This window comes from Bidens hawaiensis, unplaced genomic scaffold, assembly GCF_021521415.1.
Source record: "Bidens hawaiensis isolate Kalapana, Puna unplaced genomic scaffold, B.hawaiensis_p1.1 tig00029063_1, whole genome shotgun sequence".
Taxonomy (NCBI): Eukaryota; Viridiplantae; Streptophyta; class Magnoliopsida; order Asterales; family Asteraceae; genus Bidens; species Bidens hawaiensis.
In genome coordinates, this window is record NW_027494792.1 from 30,499 (window position 1) to 50,289 (window position 19,791).

Sequence of the window (19,791 nt, forward strand, 5' to 3'; positions counted from 1 at the left end):
TTTGGTTTAACTGGTTTGAGATCGCATGATAAACACCCATTATATACGCTTTTAATCGTATAATTAACATGTCGATTCTTAAAAAACGATACTCAATATACAATCAAGTGACACCAATTATATACGAGCCATAAAAGTATCGAGTAATTACATAAAACCATTTATCTACATTGTTTAATGGCTATTTTGATAATAATAATAATAATAATAATAATAATAATAATAATAATAATAATAATAATAATGCTTGTGTTGTAAATAATTACGAATGGAAGTCCATAATTACAGGTGACTGAATGGATCCAAACAATTGGCAATAGCGAGAAGCCCGCTAACGATCAACATCATCTTGTCTCTTCAAATTAACCCATCAAATACAAATTTTTAACACTTGCAATATTTATCCTAACACAAAACTGTGTCAACATGTCGTGGCAAACTTACGTGGATGAACATTTGATGTGTGACATTGAAGGTACTGGTCAGCATCTCGCATCCGCCGCTATCTTTGGTACCGATGGCACCGTCTGGGCTAAGAGCGCTTCTTTCCCTCAGGTTAGTTCGTTAAGCATTTAGCAGGCAAACCAACGGTTCCCTAAGGCCTAGTGAAACGAAATTTATTGTTATTGAACGGTTCGTGGGCACAAACAATGTTGTGGGTAATGGAGGATTGTTAGTGCCAAGTTTTTTTAAAATTTATATTCATAATCTAATTTTACATATAAATTAATCACATAACAAAAATAATGCTCGTATAGATTTTTGTTATATAGTTAACAATTTTGCTAAATTATGTAATGATGAGATTAGAAATGTAATTAATTTCATGTAAAAGAAAAAACTTTTAATGAACAAACATAAATAAACATATATCAATAAACAGAAAGGGACGTTAGCGAACGCCTTCTCTAATGCTCACGAACACAATTGAGCATAGATGGCCTTTTCTTGTGTTCGTCCAATTACAAAATCGAACGAAATTTCTTGTTTATGTTCATTCATTTATTAAACAAACGAACATAAACAAACTTCTCGCCAAATAGTTCACGAACAAATCGCCAAACGTTCGGTTCGTCTACAGCCCTAGTTGTATGCAATTAGGATTTATGGCGCAGCCAAGTTTGCTTGAAAAAACTGGTTCGGTTTGTAAATGAGCCTAGCTTAAGTCAAGGTAAGCTAAGCTTGCTCATTTGTTTGGCTCGTTAAATTAAATCCAAAATTTTATAGGTATAAATTATAACCCAAATTTTAATATACTTATATTATGTGTGCGTTATAAACACTAAATTTTGTTTCTATACATTTATAGAAGTTTCAAATAAAAAAACAAGTCAAACTTCAACTAACTTGAGATTTTTACAAGCCAAACTCGAGCTAAGCATCTCAGCTATATAAGCGAGCCTAGCTAGCTTGACTCGGTTTGTAAACGAGTTGGGTCAAGCCAAACCTGGTGTGGCTCGATCCTTTACAACCCTACAAGTAATAATGTTTTTATAACGGGACGCTGATGGTCTAACCGATTTGAAAAACCAAATGATATGTATAATATAAAAGTTTAAAATAAAACATAAATCAATTTGCAATGCTAATAAAACATCCAGAATAGAAATAAGAGTATGGAGACAGAATTAGTAAATGAAGCACACCATAACCAGGCGGCCTAAACGAAGTTGTTTTGTTCAAGAGTACTCAACTGGACCGGTTGTGTAGGCAGTTCCCTTTTGACTAGTCCAATCAACTGGTCCGGTCCGATCTTTAGAACACGGGGTGTAAGAGAGTTTTTAGACCACAGGGTTTGATACTTACTATGGCTATCTTTATATTGCACATCAACTTCACATGCTATATACTCGCTTCATGCATTATGTTGTGCAGTTTAAACCTGACGAGATTAATGCTATCATCAAAGAATTCGGTGAACCAGGTACTCTTGCCCCAACTGGTCTATTCCTAGCGGGTGCAAAGTACATGGTGATTCAAGGCGAGCCTGGAGCTGCCATTCGTGGAAAAAAGGTAACAAAAACGGGATTTACAAAATATCCAAAAGAGCCATCTTAATGCCATAACCTTCATACAAAAAACAAGTCCATCATTTCATCATTTTTAACCTGAAATACCATATCTTCCGAAATTTCTTTGGTAATCGTGAGAACTCCTTAGTGCAAAACTCACGGAACCCTATTAATACTCTGCTAATCAGTGAGATATTTTTGTTTGTTTGGCCACTTAACTTTTTGTATCTTGTTTCTCTTATGTACATAAAACAATTGCCAAACTTGTTGCTCAATTAATGGGACATTTTAGTGGCGGCAATATGGACATGTCTGGTTGGATATCGGGACTAAATAGATTAGAACTATAAAAGTTTTTTAGGGTATGGATTTGATCGTGTTAATCTGAAATACTTTTTGTCCAAAATTCAATTCTTGAAAACTTTTCATAATAAATAATGTCTTAGACGTGATTAAAAAAACGTATTATTTGAGTAAGAATGCATATATATATATATATATATATATATATATATATATATATATATTTGTTAAAATAAATTGGGAAGCTTTAAGAGTTAAGAATACTAGTTTTGCGACGACATGCTAAATCAATCTTTTGTATTATAACCAATTTGACTCTGGACTCTAGTGACCCATTGCCATCTTTAGCATTAATTATATGTTCATTTCAGAGACCAAAAGACGGGTGAGTAAATAATTGGGACAATATGAGTAATTTCTCAAAAGTTGGGATGAAATGTGAAATTCTGGCTTATCACATAACCATCTATGTAATTTACTCTTATGTTTATATTTGAAGATGCTTAAATATAGACAAAATACCTATTTAAATTCACAGGGAGCTGGAGGGATCTGCATCAAGAAAACCGGTCAAGCCATGTTGTTTGGCATCTATGAAGAGCCGGTGGCTCCTGGTCAATGCAACAAGGTTGTGGAAGGGCTGGGAGATTATCTTGTGGATCAAGGCATGTAATCCACATTATTATCATTACTGGAAGTACTTCTTAAAGGGTACACATTTTGAATATAAATACGACTTAGGTTTTTACATTTTGGTGTGTTTTAGTCTTTAAAGCGTGCAAAAACCATTTTATCTACTGTTTTATTCGAAGATATGATCTTCGGGTCCTTGTTACATATCAGTTTCTGTTTATCGTTATTAACGAATCTATAAGTTCAATAAGTTGGTCTATGTTTATGATCCCATTGTGTTTCATAATTTCATATCTTTGTGGATTGCTTGAAATGGAATTTTTTTATTTATGTTCATTGGTTCGGTTACTTCTTCACAATTATTTATACAATGATAGCTTAAAAGTAACTAAACAAGTTGGCACAATAGAAAGAAAGAAAGAAAGAAAGAGATTGCAAAGCAAAGGTGGAATATATGATGGTCCACCCACAATATCAATGGCTTTTTAAGAACACATGGCAATGGTAGCAAATGTGTCCATTCCATCTTTATAGCTTTTGCATTATAGGTCTAGTGTTTTAAAGGATATAAATAATTGAGTTGTTAACTACAATAGTTCTAATATCACTAAGAGCATCTATAATCCTATCCTACAAACATCCACTAACATAACGTAGGCGACTTGCAAAACCTACGAACTTTCATAAACGTTACTAGTCACATATCATATCAACAGTCCATTCATCTTTTACAAACGTCCTTTCATTTTCCACATAATCACACCACAATATACATTTAACTTTTGTAATCAAGATTTAAAGTTGCACAATTTGAATATTACATAATAAGTTGATAAAAACATGATTAAGTTTGCAAACTTTAAAATTGTGTAAAGTTTATAAAAGGTTTACAATTTTTATAAGTTTATGATTTTCTTTTCATCTTTTAAATTCTTAAAAAAAATAAGCATAGCTCATTCTAACTAAGTCTATACTAAACAAGAAATGCAGGTATTATGCAAACAATACAAAAGGCTAACAGAACTTAAAATTAGCAAACAATAAAATAATTAGTGTTTTGATATTGTTGGTACAAACTACAATCGTAATAATCATTTTGCTATAAACCGTTATACATTATGACCTTAATTTATCTTAGTTTGTATGTTAAAATGTACTTTTTAAAAACATTGTCTGTTAGACATCATTCTTCCTCGTCAAAATGGTTGTAAGAAGATTTTGTTGAGTAAATTTCATTGAATGAATGAAACGAGCAATTGCAAGAACTCTGATAGTTCAAACTTCATGACAACGAACTATCAGAGTTTCTGTTTAGTCTTTTGTTGATAACACATAAAACAACCACTAATTAACTAACTAAAAGAGTGAGCATAATATGAGAGTTCATTTCAATTCATTCGATGCATATTACACACATACATAACCAATATACTTAAATATACTATATCATAGAGATAAGTGGCAGAGCCAGAAATTTTTTCTTATGGGTTCGGAAATTTTTTGGTGCTTGATTTTTTCCAGCGTCAAAGTTTTCGGGCCCGAATGAGTCGGGTCGGGTCAATTATTGGGTCCAATAAATAAAATACAATATCACTATCATAACAAAATTTTAATATTAAATATCATAATTGTTCTCTTTGCGTTTATATGTTTTGAAAACAATATCTTCAATCATGACTTTAAAAAAGAACTCATTTTTAATATAACAAATACAAGCATCATTTATATAATTGTCACCCAAATAATTACGCAAATTCGTCTTCAAACGCTTCAATGAAAAAAAACATTTCAGAAACGATAGACCAATGGATATTGGTTGCTGGCGATCGTTGAAACCTTGAGGCGAATCGGCAAAGGCGATGAGACAATGATCATTTGGTTGAAAGAAAGAAGCTGATTGGTTGCTGAAGCAAAGACTGATGTTTTTGTTTGTTTGTTTATTTATTATTTAGGTATTATGTTTAAAAATGTTAATCGGGTTGAGCTTATTGACCCATTTTATGAGTAATTTTGGGTTTTTAATAATCTATATATGGATTATTATTGGCCCATATATGATGTTTGTTAATAAAATTTATAGTTTTTTAAAAGTTTTTTGTATTTTATAAAAAGAATATTCATTACTAAAAGAATATAATGAATTTTTTCACAAACAATGGGTTCGAATATATTCTTTTAGAACGGTACTGGGTTCGTTCGCCGGAAAAAAATGGGTTCGCTCGTTAATTCGACACTATAGATTATATATAAAACCAAAAAAATACCGGGTTCGGCCGAACCCGGTGGGAAGAATGTGGCTCCGCCACTGATAGAGATATGATCGTGTTTATAAGTTAAAGATCTAACGCGTAACATGTGGCATCTCGTACCATCAATATTTAATACCATCAAACTGGAGGTCACCCACATGGTACTTCTTCCGGTTAAGCATATTTCACATTGGAGTTATGTCACACCCCGACCAATGAAGGCAGAAACGTCGAGGCGCGACATGATTGCTCATTGCACAATGACACTATAAAGTTACAATATTTAAACAACTCATTTAAATCCATATCATCATAAATAACACAACAATTGTTCATACAAAATGCCAAATAGATAGATAAACAAATAACTTGTTCTTTTATTTTTTAATATCCTAAAGCCAAGATAATAAGTTTCTTCAAGTAATCCAATCAAGCTAACATCAAACCTGTAACATTGCATAAAATAGAGTTTGTCAACACGAAGGTTGGTGAGCAATATTTTCATAGTTTTGGACAATAACTATATAGTATGAAATCCACAACTAGTATATGAAAACAATAAATAATAGCAACAATTTAGATAATAAAACCGTCAATAAGAATACATTGACGAACCATCAATAAGAATACATTGACGACAATAATGAAATCGTCAATAAGAATACATTGACGACACCTTTCTATATGGGGATACCATATATACTCGGAATTAACGTATGATCATACTTTGATGAGGCTACCCGTCTTAGCATTCAAGAGGCTACCCGCCTTAGCATTCAAGAATTTGCACATAATCATGTAAAGCATATAACACCAAATCGAGCATTTATTTAAGTAAACATATACAATACGTGTTTTGGTTTAAGACCCAAATATAAATCATTTGAATTTGAATAAGTATGCAATGCCACCCCCAAAACGAAAGATGGAAAACGGGGGAAGAAAAAGTATTCACATTAACAAGTAACTTGAAAGATAGTGTCGTGAATAATCGGAAAGATCGGTTTAACGAGCAAGACCTATATTAAGCAGGTCTTGTGTTAGTAGGTAGTCTTGGAAGGGTTTAAAATAAAATACATGACAAATAAAGTAAAAAAATAAAGTTTAGGATTTAAAATGTAAATATTTGAGAAATTAAAGAAACGAGTTTTGTAAAATAAGTTTACTCGAAACCGGGTCTCGGTATTCTATTCATTAGTCTTTTTTCTTTTTTTTTTACTCAACGTATGTTAAGTAATAATGTGGGTTAAAATGCGATATTGCAAAACCCTTGGTTATAAGAATACCAAAACGAGGTTTAAACGAGTGTTCGGGTTTGTCGGTTCGAGACTTGATAATTGACCAAGCTCACAGTTAACTTCCCAAAATAATAAATGTTATGAGATAACTCAATAAAATCAACATAGACTTAACCAAGTATGTAGTTCTATTGTGAAGAACCTTAACGTTCGTTAAGCGAGTATACGACCTTATCAGTTCGAACTTGTTATAAGATCAAGTTGGTTACCGACATGCCAAGTATGTTTAGAAATTAACTAAAATTGATTTAAAATATAATCTTTAAGAAAAATATGAGTTTTGGTGGCTAAAAACACACTTGTGTGTCTTAAGCGAGTGAACTCAGTTTAGTTCGGTTTTTGGTTTGGTCCTTGACTCGGAATAAGACCGAGGATGGTTACCACATACCCAATTACCATGGAACTTGTAAAATAACTTATAAATAATAATACTCAAGTTTTACATTCAAAAAGTTAACAATAAAGCTTTTAAACAAAAGTTCGGTTTTTGGTTCGGTCCTTGACTCGGAATAAGACCGAGGATGGTTACCACATACCCAATTACCATGGAAATTGTAAAATATCTTATAAATAATAATACTCAAGTTTTACATTCAAAAAGTTAACAATAACGCTTTTAAGCAAAAGTTCGGTTTTTGGTTCGGTTCTCAACTCGGGATGAAACCGAGGCTAGTCACCACATACCCAATACTATGGAACTTGACAAATATGAACAATAAACTAAAATATGTAGAAGTTAAGCAAGTATAACAAGTTATATGGTTAGATTTGTTAAATATATAAACAAGGACTACAAAGTCCTCCATGTAACCTTGCCTTACTAGCCCGACATTTCAACCGGCCGAGACCGGAGAAATGAAAGACCGAAGGTAAACAAGGAGTATATATTATATATATGTTGTAACATCAAGCTTTAAGTATTGAGAAGTTAGTTAAAATGAAAGATTAGCTTATGAAGAACAACCTTAGAATTTAAGAATTTGAGAGAGAAATGAAAAAATGAGCAAGCACAAATGAAGAAGATGGGTGTGTATATATAGGGTAAGTTGAATGGGTCTTTCATAAAGGGTGTTTCATAAAAATGGGTTGGTTATAGACCCAAGAAAGCACAAACTACAAATGGGTCCTTCAAGTCTCCATTTTGGTAGTTTTAGTCCCTGGAGTTTGTTTTGAGCGTTTTCGGGGAATTTTAAGAACCGAAAAGGGTGTTTTTTTATCCAACAACTATAAAACAAATATTTAACATACAATTCATCATTTTGATAATATCGAAAGGTTCGGGATACAAAACGGGTCGGGTTTACATTAAGAATACAAGTATAAAATAACCCGAAATTGACAAATGTCACAAGTTATCCTCTTGTGCACTATAATTAAGTCCTAAAAGTGTCGGTGAAATTTGAGGCTAGGAATTCCTTATAGCACAGTATCTCTCTTGTGACCGAAACAAAACAGAACGATGTGACGCTTGCCTAAGACATTACATAGTGAGCGTGTAATATTAACATGCAAAATAAGTATCCATTATAATACTTTCAAATCCATGTTAGCTACTTATTTATTTATGCACAAAATCTTGAAAATACTCATGAATAGAAATTGTATAATTCATATTGTTGTTTTATGCATATGTACACCTAATGACCTAATTTGATGTCTTTCTTTAAAAGAAACCACCCCCACCCCCACCCCCACCATGTAGTGGTGACTGGTGAGCATTTGCAAAACAATGATGAGGGAAGGCAGCATCCAATTCATGATATGTGGTGGCATTTTTTTCATCAACTATGTATGGGCAGAAAGCCTTTCGTTATAAAAGAAGTTACATAAAATATGTGTATATATATATATATATCATGATCATGTGAGAACTTTTTGGAAATTGAGAACTATGAGAACTATTTTGAACAAAAAAAACCCAAAAATAAAAAAAATCATAAAACAAAAAAAAACACAAAAAATAAAAAAAGTAAAAAAAAACAAATTTCTTATTTATCATCCCGGTTTCTAAAAAAAACGTAAAAAAAAATTCTCGGTTTAGCTAAATTATACATATATGTATAATATGTACATATATGTACACACATGATTTTTTCCTATACACATATGTATAATTTAAGGTAAATGATAATGTACATATGTGTACATTACGTAATTAGAGATTAAATGAAAGTATACATAAATGTATATGTATAATACGAATTAAAAAGGAAAAAAAAATCAGTTTTTTTTATTATACATATATGTATAATATGTACACACATGTTTTTTCCTATACACATATGTATAATTTAAGGTAAATGATAATGTACATATGTGTACATTACGTAACTAGAGATTAAATGAAAGTATACATATGTGTATAGGTATATTACGAATTAAAAAGAAAAAAAAATTCGGTTTTTTTTAAATGAAACCGCAATGAAATATAAGAATTTTGGTTTTTTTACATTTTTAAAATTTTTGTTTTTTTTGTTTTATAATTTTTTTAAATATTTTTTTAGAGGTTTTTTTTTTGTGGTCCAAAATGGTTCTCAAAGTTCTTAATTTGCCAATGGTTCTTTTAGGATCCTTACCCTATATATATATATATGTGTGTGTGTGTGTGTGTGGGAAGTATAAAATGAAAACCCACTTGAATTGTGAAAATCCATGAAAACCCTATGTAACATCGTTTTTTTTGTTACACACGTAATATATGTTGTAACATTTAATACAAAACATCGAAACTAAAAACAATTGTTTTTATTATTTTTTTTCTAATTTTTATATATGTTTTCAGGAGAGAGAAAAAATTATATTTAGATTTAGATTTTTTATTAACTTTAATTGTGGACCACAAATTTTAAACTTTAATTAAAAACATGGAGTTTTTTACCAAATAGGTGTAGATACAAAAATTATTTACCTTTTTAGTGTACTTTAAAAAATATTTACCTATTTGGGCACTTTTCTTTATCCTCTTTATTTTAAACTAAATTATACTTTTCATTTAGTTTTTTCTGATAAATACAAATTAGAAAACACAAAATTCATCAAATCAAATATGCTTTACTTTATTTTTCTCGTTCACTGCTTAAATTTTTCACAAAAAAATTTGCATAAATACTACAAAAATTCCAGCATCAAAATTTTGCAAAATTTTAATAAAATTCTGCAAAAAATAAAAAAATATGAAAAAAAAAGCTATAAATCTAAAAAAGTAAAACTAAAATTCAACAAAAAATTCATTAATTAGGAAATAAGAGTTTTAAAATAAATTTTAAGATGCGCACGTCGTCCACAAGAAACCGAGCCGCCGTTCAAATCGAACTCCAATCGAACCCAAACAAAGGTGTCTGAATCCAAGCCGTCGCTCGAATGGTTCACTCTAACCGTCGTCGTCTAAAACCGCCCGTTCCAAGCTCGTCTGAAATCGAATCGCCCGCCGAAATCGAATCGTTGATGAATCGCCTGATGAAATCAACAACACTTTGGTACAGGGGAGTCTGAATCGTCTGTGTGTTACGAAAGACTGATATTTGTTTCCTTATTAAAGATAATAAAATTAGTTTCGTTATTAGAAAATAATAAAATAACAAAAGGTACCCAAATAGGTAAATATTTTTCAAAGTACACCAAAAAGGTAAATACTTTTTGTATCTACACCTACTTGGTAAAAAACTCTAAAAACATGTGGTTGATAATGGGTTTCTAGAGTTTTCACAACTCAAGTGGGTTTTTATTTTAACCTTACCCTATATATATATAGGGAGATGATCAAGAGAAAACTCATCTTTAGAGAGAAAAAACTTAAAAACTCATAAATAATTATTTTTAATTAAAAATAAAAAAATATTTTCAAAATTCTGTTTTAGCCATTATTCTTATATTTTCTTATATTTCACTCGAAAAAAATAAAAAAATAAAAATAAATAAAAAATAAAATAAGAAAAAATCGTTGTAATGCACATACGTATTACCGTGCGATACCGTTGTATTACACATGTGGATTACTATGTATTTTTGAGTTTAATAGTGTTTTATTGCATATATTCAATATTTGTCTATCGGATATGTGTAGTAGTGTTGTATTATATGGAAAAAAAAATAATAAAATAAAAGTCGATGTAGTGCACATGTGCGTTAATGTTGTATTACACATACGTACTAATGTGTATTCGATGTGTGTATTAGTTTTATATTGCATATATACAATAGTGTGTATTAAATATGTGCAATAATTTTGTATTCTATGCAATACAAACACTTTTGCATATATGCAATGCACACTATTACACATGCGCACTATACCGACGAGGTTACCGACAAGTTTTTTTTTTTTGAACCAATAACAACATATAAGAATAATGAGAAAAAAAAAGAAACTTCAAAAAAAAAATTTAAAAAAGTTAAAAATAGTTTTTTAGTAGTTTTTAAGTTTTATTTTTAAGAGGAGTTTTCACTAGATCCCACCTATATATATATATATATATATATATATATATAGGAAAAGTATATAATGAAAACCCACTTGAGTTGTGAAAACCCGTGAAAACCCTATGTAACATCGTGTTTTTTTTGTTACATATAATATGTGTTGTAACATTTAATACAAAACATCGAAACATCAAAAAAAAATGTTTTGCTATTTTTTAACATTTTTTTACTAATTTTTATATATGTTTTCAGAAGATTGAAAAAGTTATATTTATATTTATATTTTTTATTCATTTTAATTGTGGACCACAAGATTTAAACTTTAATTAAAAACATGTGGTTGAGAATGAGTTTCTAGAGTTTTCACAACTCAAGTTGGTTTTCATTTTAACCTTACCCTATGTATATATATTTAAACTACAAAATATATATTATGGTTTTAATATTATCAAATTTTTATTTATCATGTTGATAAGAAAAATGCGTGGGAATATTTTTATTGGTGTTGATTATGCTAGTCAAATGACTCAAATCCATCCTTTACAAAGTAATGGGACCTCAAATTCCAACTCTTGATTTCTAGAAAAAAGAAAGAATGGTCAATTACAACCAACACAAAGTATATATTATCATCGTTACACGTTTATAAGAAAAAAAAGAATGTTACATTTTTTTGAATATTTGTTCTCTAAAGATTCTTCTATCACAATGACACTTATTAAAATTTCAATTTAATAAAAAGAATTCAAGATGCAATGTAACGCCATCAAATTTTAACATCTTGTCTTAACCGACTGTTATAACAAATAAACTATGACGAGTTTGGGTATAAAACGGCCCTTGATATGGATTCATATCGATTTTTAGGAATAAGGCGGACATGTTAGCGCGTCATTGAGATTTTTGGACAATATACGACACACAAGCATAGGCAAAAATGGTGATAAAAGTTGTTTATTGGACATAAAAAATATACTTGTTCCAATTAGTATGCCAAATCACTTAATAAGCTCGAGTTATTGCGTATGATCAATTAACATTTTATAAATTTTAGAAAATATTTCTTTCTAAATAAGTCTTTAATTCTTTATGGTAGGCGCTTGATCTATTAATCCATTTAATAACTTTTAAAGAGAAAATATACGAATTTGCGAATACAAATTTCTAAACAATAATGTATTATACTTTTCAAAACACAATGCCAGAAAAAGGTTACACATTATTTTAGAGAACAATGTATTATAGTTTTGAAATTTTGAAATATATATTCTGTTAGCATGAGCTTGACTAGGCTTGTTTTGACTTTCGAGATCTTAAACTCAGCTCGTAAGTTGTTTTTTCAAGCTTGGGTTTAGCTTATTTATTAATTATTAATCAATTGTATACATTCTTTTTTTCATATTTATATATTTTGAGCAAAATCTTGAATGAGCTTAAGCTTGGCTTGAGCTCATGTAGTACCTTATACGAGCCAAAGCTTGGCTCGAGCTTTGTGGTGTGAAATTTATACTTAGAAGTTCAAAAAATGTTAAAATAAGCTTTAATTGAGACTTGGGTTTCGCTCAAACTAAAAAAAAAACTTGGCTCGTTTATACTTTTTATCGATCTGAGTTCAATAAGCTTGTGACTGGATCAGCTTGTTTGACCTAGGGGCGAAAACAAGTCGATCCGAGCTCAAGCTCAACTAGGCTCGTTTTGACTTACTAGAGTTTAGCTCGTTTCGAGTTCTTATTCTAAAGCTCTAGCTTGAGTTAGGTTGTTTTTACAAGCTTAGGTTTTGCTCAAGATCAGCTCGTTTATTATATAATAATTAAATTATAAATGTTTCTAGGGCGCGTTCGTTTCACAAAATTCGTGAAAATTCAAAGGAATTATAATTAAAATCCATGACATGACGTGTTCGTTTTGTTGGAATTGGAATATTAATTTGTGGGAATCCAAACTGGTGTGTTCGGTTGTTAAAGAATTGGAATTGGAATTCAATTCCTTTAAACAAAGAGATTCCTAATCCCTCCAAAATATGGAGGATTTCAAGGTAATTCATTAAATCTTTTCTTGAGGCTTTTTTTTTAATTATTTTTTTAACGATGACAACGAATAAAACATTTTTTTTTGTTTTGATTTATATTTTGAGTTATGAATTTTTTATTATTATTTATGAATATTGTTTTGAGGGGTTTTGATCTTAATAGAAAACCCTTAAAAAATTTAAAATAATAATAATAATTAAAAGGTTCATAACTCAAAATATAAATAAAAAACAAAAAAAAAAGCTCAAATGTTTTTGCCGTTAACCTTGTTACAAAATAAAACAAAACGATTCCAGTTCATTTGTGGTGATATATTCCAATTCACTTGTCAAACGAACACATCAAGAATGAAATTGAATTTCAGTTCCTTCCGATTCTAATTCCTATTGCAATGTTCAGATTCCAAATCCAATTCCTTCCAATTCCAATTCTATGCAAATTCCAATTCTATGCAAATTCCAATTCCAATCAATTATGTGAAGCGCCCTTAATTATTATATAGTTTGAGAAATCCCTTAATTAACTAGCCTAAGCTCGGCTCAAGCATGTGTACGAGCCAAATCTTGGTTTGAGCTCGACTGTAGTGTGAAATTAACACATAAAAGTTTAAAAGAGGTAAAACTTATAAACACAAAAAGTTCGAGCCTAGGCCTGCTAACTAATCGAACTTTTTTTAAGCCGCGTGCAATGTTCAAGCTCGAAAAATCTTGACTTGTTTCGAGGTTTTTATTAAGCTTGAGGAGAGGAAGTAAGCCCGTTTGCATGTAGATTATATTTTGAAAAAAGAAAAAAAAAAAAAAACCTGTTACATGGGGCCATGACCAATACCAACGAAGACTAGCGAATAATTGACACAAGAGCACGTCATACTGTCGTCGTGGTTTCCACGCTATATATCATTTACATTTAAATTCATTCTTATTCTTCAACCCCAAGCACACACCGAAATAATAGCTAGCTAGCTAATTAATTGGAAGAAGAAGAAGATGTCGTGGCAAGCGTACGTGGATGACCACTTGCTGTGCGAGATCGAAGGCAATCGCCTCTCTGCCGCCGCTATTATCGGTCACGACGGCACTGTTTGGGCTCAGTCACCCACCTTCCCTCAGGTCCACTGGTTTTAATTAGTTTATTTTATTTCATTTTTGTTTGTATTTGTATTTGTATTTGGATTAGATCTGACTTGAATCAGTGAATCGATGCGATTGAAATTGTTCTGCTGCATGCACTTGATTTTGATCTGGTGTTATGAAGAGGTTTTAGCTGTGTTAGGGTTTAAGGAGGCTGAAGTTTTGCTTCTTTTGAGTTTTGGCTTAATTATTTTGTTGGTAAATAGCAGGGCCGCTTCCGAGGATTTAAATACCTCAGAGCTGATATAAGAAGGCCAATACTCTTAAAAGAGTAACGAAATATATAAGTTAATTTTTTTAATAAATAGAAAAATATATATTAAAATCAAATACCATAGTAACTAACGATTAACTGACGATTCGTGATGCTCTCCTAACATTGGAAAGAAAAAACATACCTTGGTACTTGGTGGCTGGCTTGGTCAATCGTGGAGGAGCCTGGTGGTCAACGTCGAACCAACGGTGGTGGTCGGCTGAGATGGTCTTGTTCAGCATTCACAAAGAAGGAAGGGGCCAAGGAGGAATTTCAATCGGTCGCTATTTCTTTTGTTTTGCATTTGGTTTTTATTTTATTTTTTTTAGTTTTTAGTTTAGTTTGGGCTCAATAATTTAAACTTGATTAAATGGATTATGAATAAAAAAAAGTTTTGGGCCCAATAATTATTAGATGGTAAAGATCAAATCATATTTTATAAGTTTTATTGTTTTAAATGTATTTTGGCCCCCAAAAATTGCGTGCCCCGGCCGACGGTCCAACCGGCACCCCCCCTCCCCAGCTGGCCCTGATAAATAGCGGCAAAAATGGAGACGTATGATTTTAAACTTGATCTATTTACAAGTTTGATTTGTGGTGTGGGAAGGATCTAACTCGATTGAATTATAATATAAAATGATGAATTCGAATCGGGCTCGAAGAACTCGAAATTTGATTCGAACCAAATTCGACATCCACCGTTCGAATTCGGTTTTCAAAACTTCGAATTTGATTTGATTTGATTTTAGAAATCGAATATGAATTTATGATTTTCGTTTTTAAATTCAAACTCAATATATTTTATTTTATTTTTGTTATATATAATACACAAATGTTTAGCAAAAAAGTTTATAGAAGCTTGGAAGTTCATTATTGTGATTTTTATTCATAATATTTTTTTGTCAATTTTTATGAATATATAATCAGATATGTTACCACTTCAGCATTGGGCTATTTTTTTTATTTTTTTTTTATAAACTTGTTTGTTTTTTGGTTGAAAAATTATAGTTTGCAGTAGTTTTTGAAATTAGAAGTAAAACAATATATTATTTTGGCTGAACTTGAATAAAATCAATTTGAATTTGACACGAATTTTCAACTTTCAAACTTGAATTGAATTTCGAATTCTGATTCAACTTTAAAATTCAAATAATTCGATTCGAATATTCAAAATTCGATTCGTTGAACACCCCTAAATGAGACGTTCATCAACTAGGGGAGTTGCATAACGACATGAAACATGTTACTTATTAGAGAATTGATTATAAATCTACTTTGGGTTCTGTCTTGAAGAGAATTCTGAATAATATGCCAGTTTACTGTTTCCGAGTACTTTTGAAGGTGGAATTTAGTAAATGATTGCTGAGTTTTAACTTTTAAGTATCACTTTCAATACAATATGGTCTATAACCATATAGTAGATACCATTCAGTTTATATTCTCAATTTGTCTAGTATGTACATGGATTAAGCTACTTAGTGTTTGTAATGAAAAAAGATATCTGTTGGATACATTATCTTAACATTTTAATGATGAAGTTGTTTAAAGGAGAGTTTTGTGTTATTGCTTCTTGACAAAAGGAAATAACATTGATCTTTATTGGCTAGCACTTCAGGTCAAGCCAGAGGAAATAACTGCTATCATGAATGACTTCAATGAACCTGGCTCACTTGCACCAACTGGTTTATACCTTGGTGGGACCAAGTACATGGTTATTCAAGGTGAGGCAGGAGCTGTGATTCGAGGGAAAAAGGTAACGAGTTCGCTTTTTTCTTGATTTGCTAACTTATAAATATTATAATATACAAACAAGATGGTTTTAGGAGGTGTTTAGATGTTTTTCGATTATGTATACAAATAAGAAAACATTTTTATCGGTGTATTAAGAATTTTTTAATCATTAAAAATCCAATATTTAATATATTAAAGTGAAAGCTTTTATCGAGGCTTTGCTTCTGTTAACACATGGATCAATAGGCTTAGTTTAGTTATTATTATGTAAGGAAGTACTTGATATAACAGGGGTATATAAGTAATGTGGGACCCTTTCATAATCAATGTTCTTGCTGCTAATATCATACTGATTTATAGACTCATCAAATAATTAGATAATCATAAGCTCAAGTAGGATCATAAGTTTGAAATAGCAATTATAATAGATGTGTTGTTTTAAGTTTGACATTTGCTTATATATTTTTAACAAATGTTTTTCTGGATATGTACAGGGACCAGGAGGCGTTACTATTAAAAAGACAACAATGTCTTTGATCATTGGTATCTATGATGAACCAATGGCTCCTGGCCAATGCAACATGATTGTTGAAAGGCTTGGTGACTATCTCCTCGAACAGGGTTTCTAATTTACTCTTGTATGTAACCGTCCCTTTCCGTTTATTTTTTGCATTTCATATTGACAAAGACGGTAATTTTGGCCCGTTAAGTTGTGTCTCTTTTGATTCGGGTCATAATGTGTCAAATTAAAATAGCTTAAGCTAAAACGGCCGAGAATTACCTGAAATATGTTTTTAATGCAAACAACCTCTAGGATAATTTTTTTTTCTCTCAAGAAAAAAATTAATATTGTAATAATTTAGTTATTGTAACCATATTTCAACACACTAAATGGTTACAAGTTTGACCCATTTATTTATAAAAAGGGTTAACAGGGGCTTTATTTTGTCTTTAATACATATAAACTCTTAATTTTGTATTTTTTTAAGAAATTGGATTATAATTGATTTGTTGCAAACTTGCAATAATATAGCTTTTTCTAAACTCAACCTAAGAGTACATCTCTATATACAGGGGGTGTTTGGGTTTGCTTATTAAACCATAAGCTTAATGCCTTGCTAATTAAGCTTTCTTTAAGTGAATATATGTCTCAAAACACAATTAGTAGATAAAACAGTTTCAACAAGCAGACCAAGTGTGCTAACTGTGTGAATCAAGTAGTGTAATTATATAGTGTAATTACACTACGATGTATATATAATTTAATCTGTACGCTAACTTTCCCATTATATTTGTTATCATGATTAACTGAAAATTGGGGTGCAGGCAAGTGATACTGTACTAGTTATTAAAGCTGCTGGAGTTGTAATCCAGGTGGTTGATGCTTGATGAACAATATTTGAATTGGTCAAAACTTCCCAATGTATTCATGACCAAGTGTGATGGTAGTGGGATACATGTTAAGTTCTTTTTGTGTTGTCTCTGGAGTGGTATTTTTATTAATATTTTCAATGGTTTGGGTTCTCTCATATTAATATAACACCTTTGCTTGTGTAACCTTTTTTGTTTCATGATTCGGTTACCGTAGTCAAATTACAGCAATGGGTTGGTACCTCTCCTCTTTTAGAGTACCGAGTGTAAGGTTCTGATGATCTGTCATGTCGGTATCTTTTTGGTGTCCCATCTCTTATTATTATCAGTAGCAGATAGGGGTGTAAATAAGCCGAGTCTAATAACTAAGTTTAGGCTTGAACTCGGGCCTGAGCTTGTTTATGCTAGCTTTTGTTTGAGTTTTCAGCGAGCTGATCACAAGTAGTTCACACAAGTAGCTTGGCTTGTTTATACTCTTGCAAACATTTAGGTGGAAACTTATTTTAAGTTGGTGCCTCATCTCTTATAATCATTGGTTGCAAATAAGGGTGCAAATTAGGCGAGTCTAAAAACTAAGTTTAGTTGAGCTCGATAACTAAGCTTGAACTCCGGCTTTGCGCTCGTTTATGCTAGCGTTTGTTTGAGATGATCATAAGTAGTTCACACAAGTAGTTTAGCTTGTTTATACTCTTGCAAACATTTAGGTGGTGGAAACTTATATTAAGTTGGTGACTAGTTGACGTGATAAAACAAATCAAATTCATTGCCATGAACCATTATATGAAGGTTTGGATTATTTCTTGTAAGGTTATGAAGAAACACTAATCGACCCCAGGCAGATTACGGATAATCTAGGGGCTAAGTAATGTTTCCCACGAGGGTTAGGTCCGGCAAAGATGGATGTTCTTCAGATGACCTGCAAAACAGACACCGTGAGCTCGTCACTGAGAAGGGGGGGGGGGGGTTCCTCCTTGTGAACACCCTCCGGCGTGAGAATCAGACTAGATTGCTCTAAATATAAGTGTATATTGAGAGAAATAGCTAGTGAAGGTAAGATGATGATACCGTTCCAAGGTGTTGGAGTATTTATAGCCGAAGGTAGGTTTCCAAGCAGGTACAGCCAGCTGTATAATATTCCTTTTCTACCAACTGAAGGCTACGCACGTGCCATGCTGGTTGGTGGGTAGACAGCGGCTGATAGTGACAAAGCCGGCTGTGTACTGTTCCTTTTCCGCCGGCTGTGTACTGTTCCTTTTCCACCAACTGCAGGCTATGTACGTGCCACGACAAGGGTTGGTGAGTAGGCAGCGGCTGATAGTGACATTTTGTACTAGAGCGTGCTCCTCGTACTGTTGTCGATGAGCTGTCACCCTGTGATTGGTTCATGGGCTGCTCTGGTCAGATCTTGTCTATTTTGTCCATACCTTGGCAGGTATAGTACAAAAGACCTTCCAGAAGCGTACGGACTGGCTCATTTGGGCGGGAGTATTCCCGCATTGCTCATTCCTTCAGGTGACACTGAATTATTGAGTTAGTGCCTTGTGCGTGTAGCCTTGCTATTAGTGCGGGTAGCCTTCCTGATGACTTGTATCCGCAGCTCCGGGAACAGGCGGGGTACTTCACCATTGGGAGGCTTTTCCTGCGGGAACAGCTGGCGTACTGCGGGTAAGGTCTTCATCTCTGAGCATGGTGGGTCCTGCGGGACCAGTTGGTCCTTGCGCAGACGTCCCTCTTCAAGGTGAGTCTTGCGGGTCCAACTGGGCTCTGCTGGGACCTACCTCTTCAGGTTCTTTTGGTCATGTTAATCATTATACAACGTTCTTATCATTCAAAAAGACATGAAACTCGTTTTCGACTTATTATATTTTTCTTTTATTAGTTCCATGTAGAAATAAAAACAATAGGCTGTGTGGTGGGGGACTACAAAATGGGACGATTTTTGACACGTGACAAAAAGGGTGTTATGTAGCTAGGGGGCGGTGTTGTCGGCGACAAATTCCCGTCGCCCCCCCCCCCCCCAATACACTTATCGCCCCTTGTGGTCTTGTCGCCCACATTTGTAGCCCCATTACACATGGCCTTATCACCTTAAATGAAAATTTCTATTTAAAATTAAAATATAGATAGATTGATATCAACAAGATGAGCATCTAAACACGCACTAAAAACCAAGGTCAGGATGATATGATGTATGGTTGAAAAAGAGAAGACGGCCTGCTTGCGTTGTGAAGCAAAAGTCCTTGAGCTTTGTTTGGGGCTGCAGTCTATGAACGCACAGAAGGGTGGACCACCACTCTCACAAACAAATATATACACACTACATATATCATATATGCATCGCCAATATTTTTTTAATTGGATT

General features: G+C 32.3%; 2 protein-coding genes across 3 annotated transcripts; both read left to right on the top strand.

Moving 5' to 3' along the window:
• Window positions 1-353: 353 nt before the first annotated feature.
• On the top strand, window positions 354-2,988 carry LOC143578215 (profilin-1-like). Its single transcript, XM_077061867.1, has 3 exons — window positions 354-555; window positions 1,876-2,013; window positions 2,854-2,988. Exons 1-3 carry the CDS (start codon window positions 427-429, stop codon window positions 2,986-2,988), a joined length of 402 nt encoding a protein of 133 aa, XP_076917982.1. The 5' UTR covers window positions 354-426.
• A 10,920-nt stretch (window positions 2,989-13,908) lies between these two features.
• Window positions 13,909-17,615, top strand: LOC143578209 (profilin-2-like). 2 transcript variants are annotated; one of them, XM_077061864.1, is made up of 4 exons: window positions 13,909-14,053; window positions 15,943-16,080; window positions 16,553-16,700; window positions 17,390-17,615. In XM_077061864.1, the coding sequence occupies exons 1-3, from the start codon at window positions 13,931-13,933 to the stop codon at window positions 16,685-16,687; spliced, it is 396 nt and encodes a 131-aa protein (XP_076917979.1). In that variant the 5' UTR covers window positions 13,909-13,930; the 3' UTR covers window positions 16,688-16,700; window positions 17,390-17,615. The 2 variants fall into 2 exon arrangements, with proteins under 2 accessions (XP_076917979.1, XP_076917978.1); XM_077061863.1 differs by having other exon boundaries at window positions 16,553-16,696; window positions 17,385-17,615.
• The last annotated feature ends 2,176 nt before the right edge of the window (window positions 17,616-19,791 follow it).

Coding starts and splice junctions, on each gene's coding strand:
- LOC143578215 (XM_077061867.1), top strand. CDS start 427: ATGTCGTGGCAAACTTACGTGGATGAACATTTGATGTGTGACATTGAA. Junction 556..1,875: donor AGAGCGCTTCTTTCCCTCAG/GTTAGTTCGTTA, acceptor TATGTTGTGCAG/TTTAAACCTGACGAGATTAA. Junction 2,014..2,853: donor CTGCCATTCGTGGAAAAAAG/GTAACAAAAACG, acceptor TTAAATTCACAG/GGAGCTGGAGGGATCTGCAT.
- LOC143578209 (XM_077061864.1), top strand. CDS start 13,931: ATGTCGTGGCAAGCGTACGTGGATGACCACTTGCTGTGCGAGATCGAA. Junction 14,054..15,942: donor AGTCACCCACCTTCCCTCAG/GTCCACTGGTTT, acceptor CTAGCACTTCAG/GTCAAGCCAGAGGAAATAAC. Junction 16,081..16,552: donor CTGTGATTCGAGGGAAAAAG/GTAACGAGTTCG, acceptor GGATATGTACAG/GGACCAGGAGGCGTTACTAT.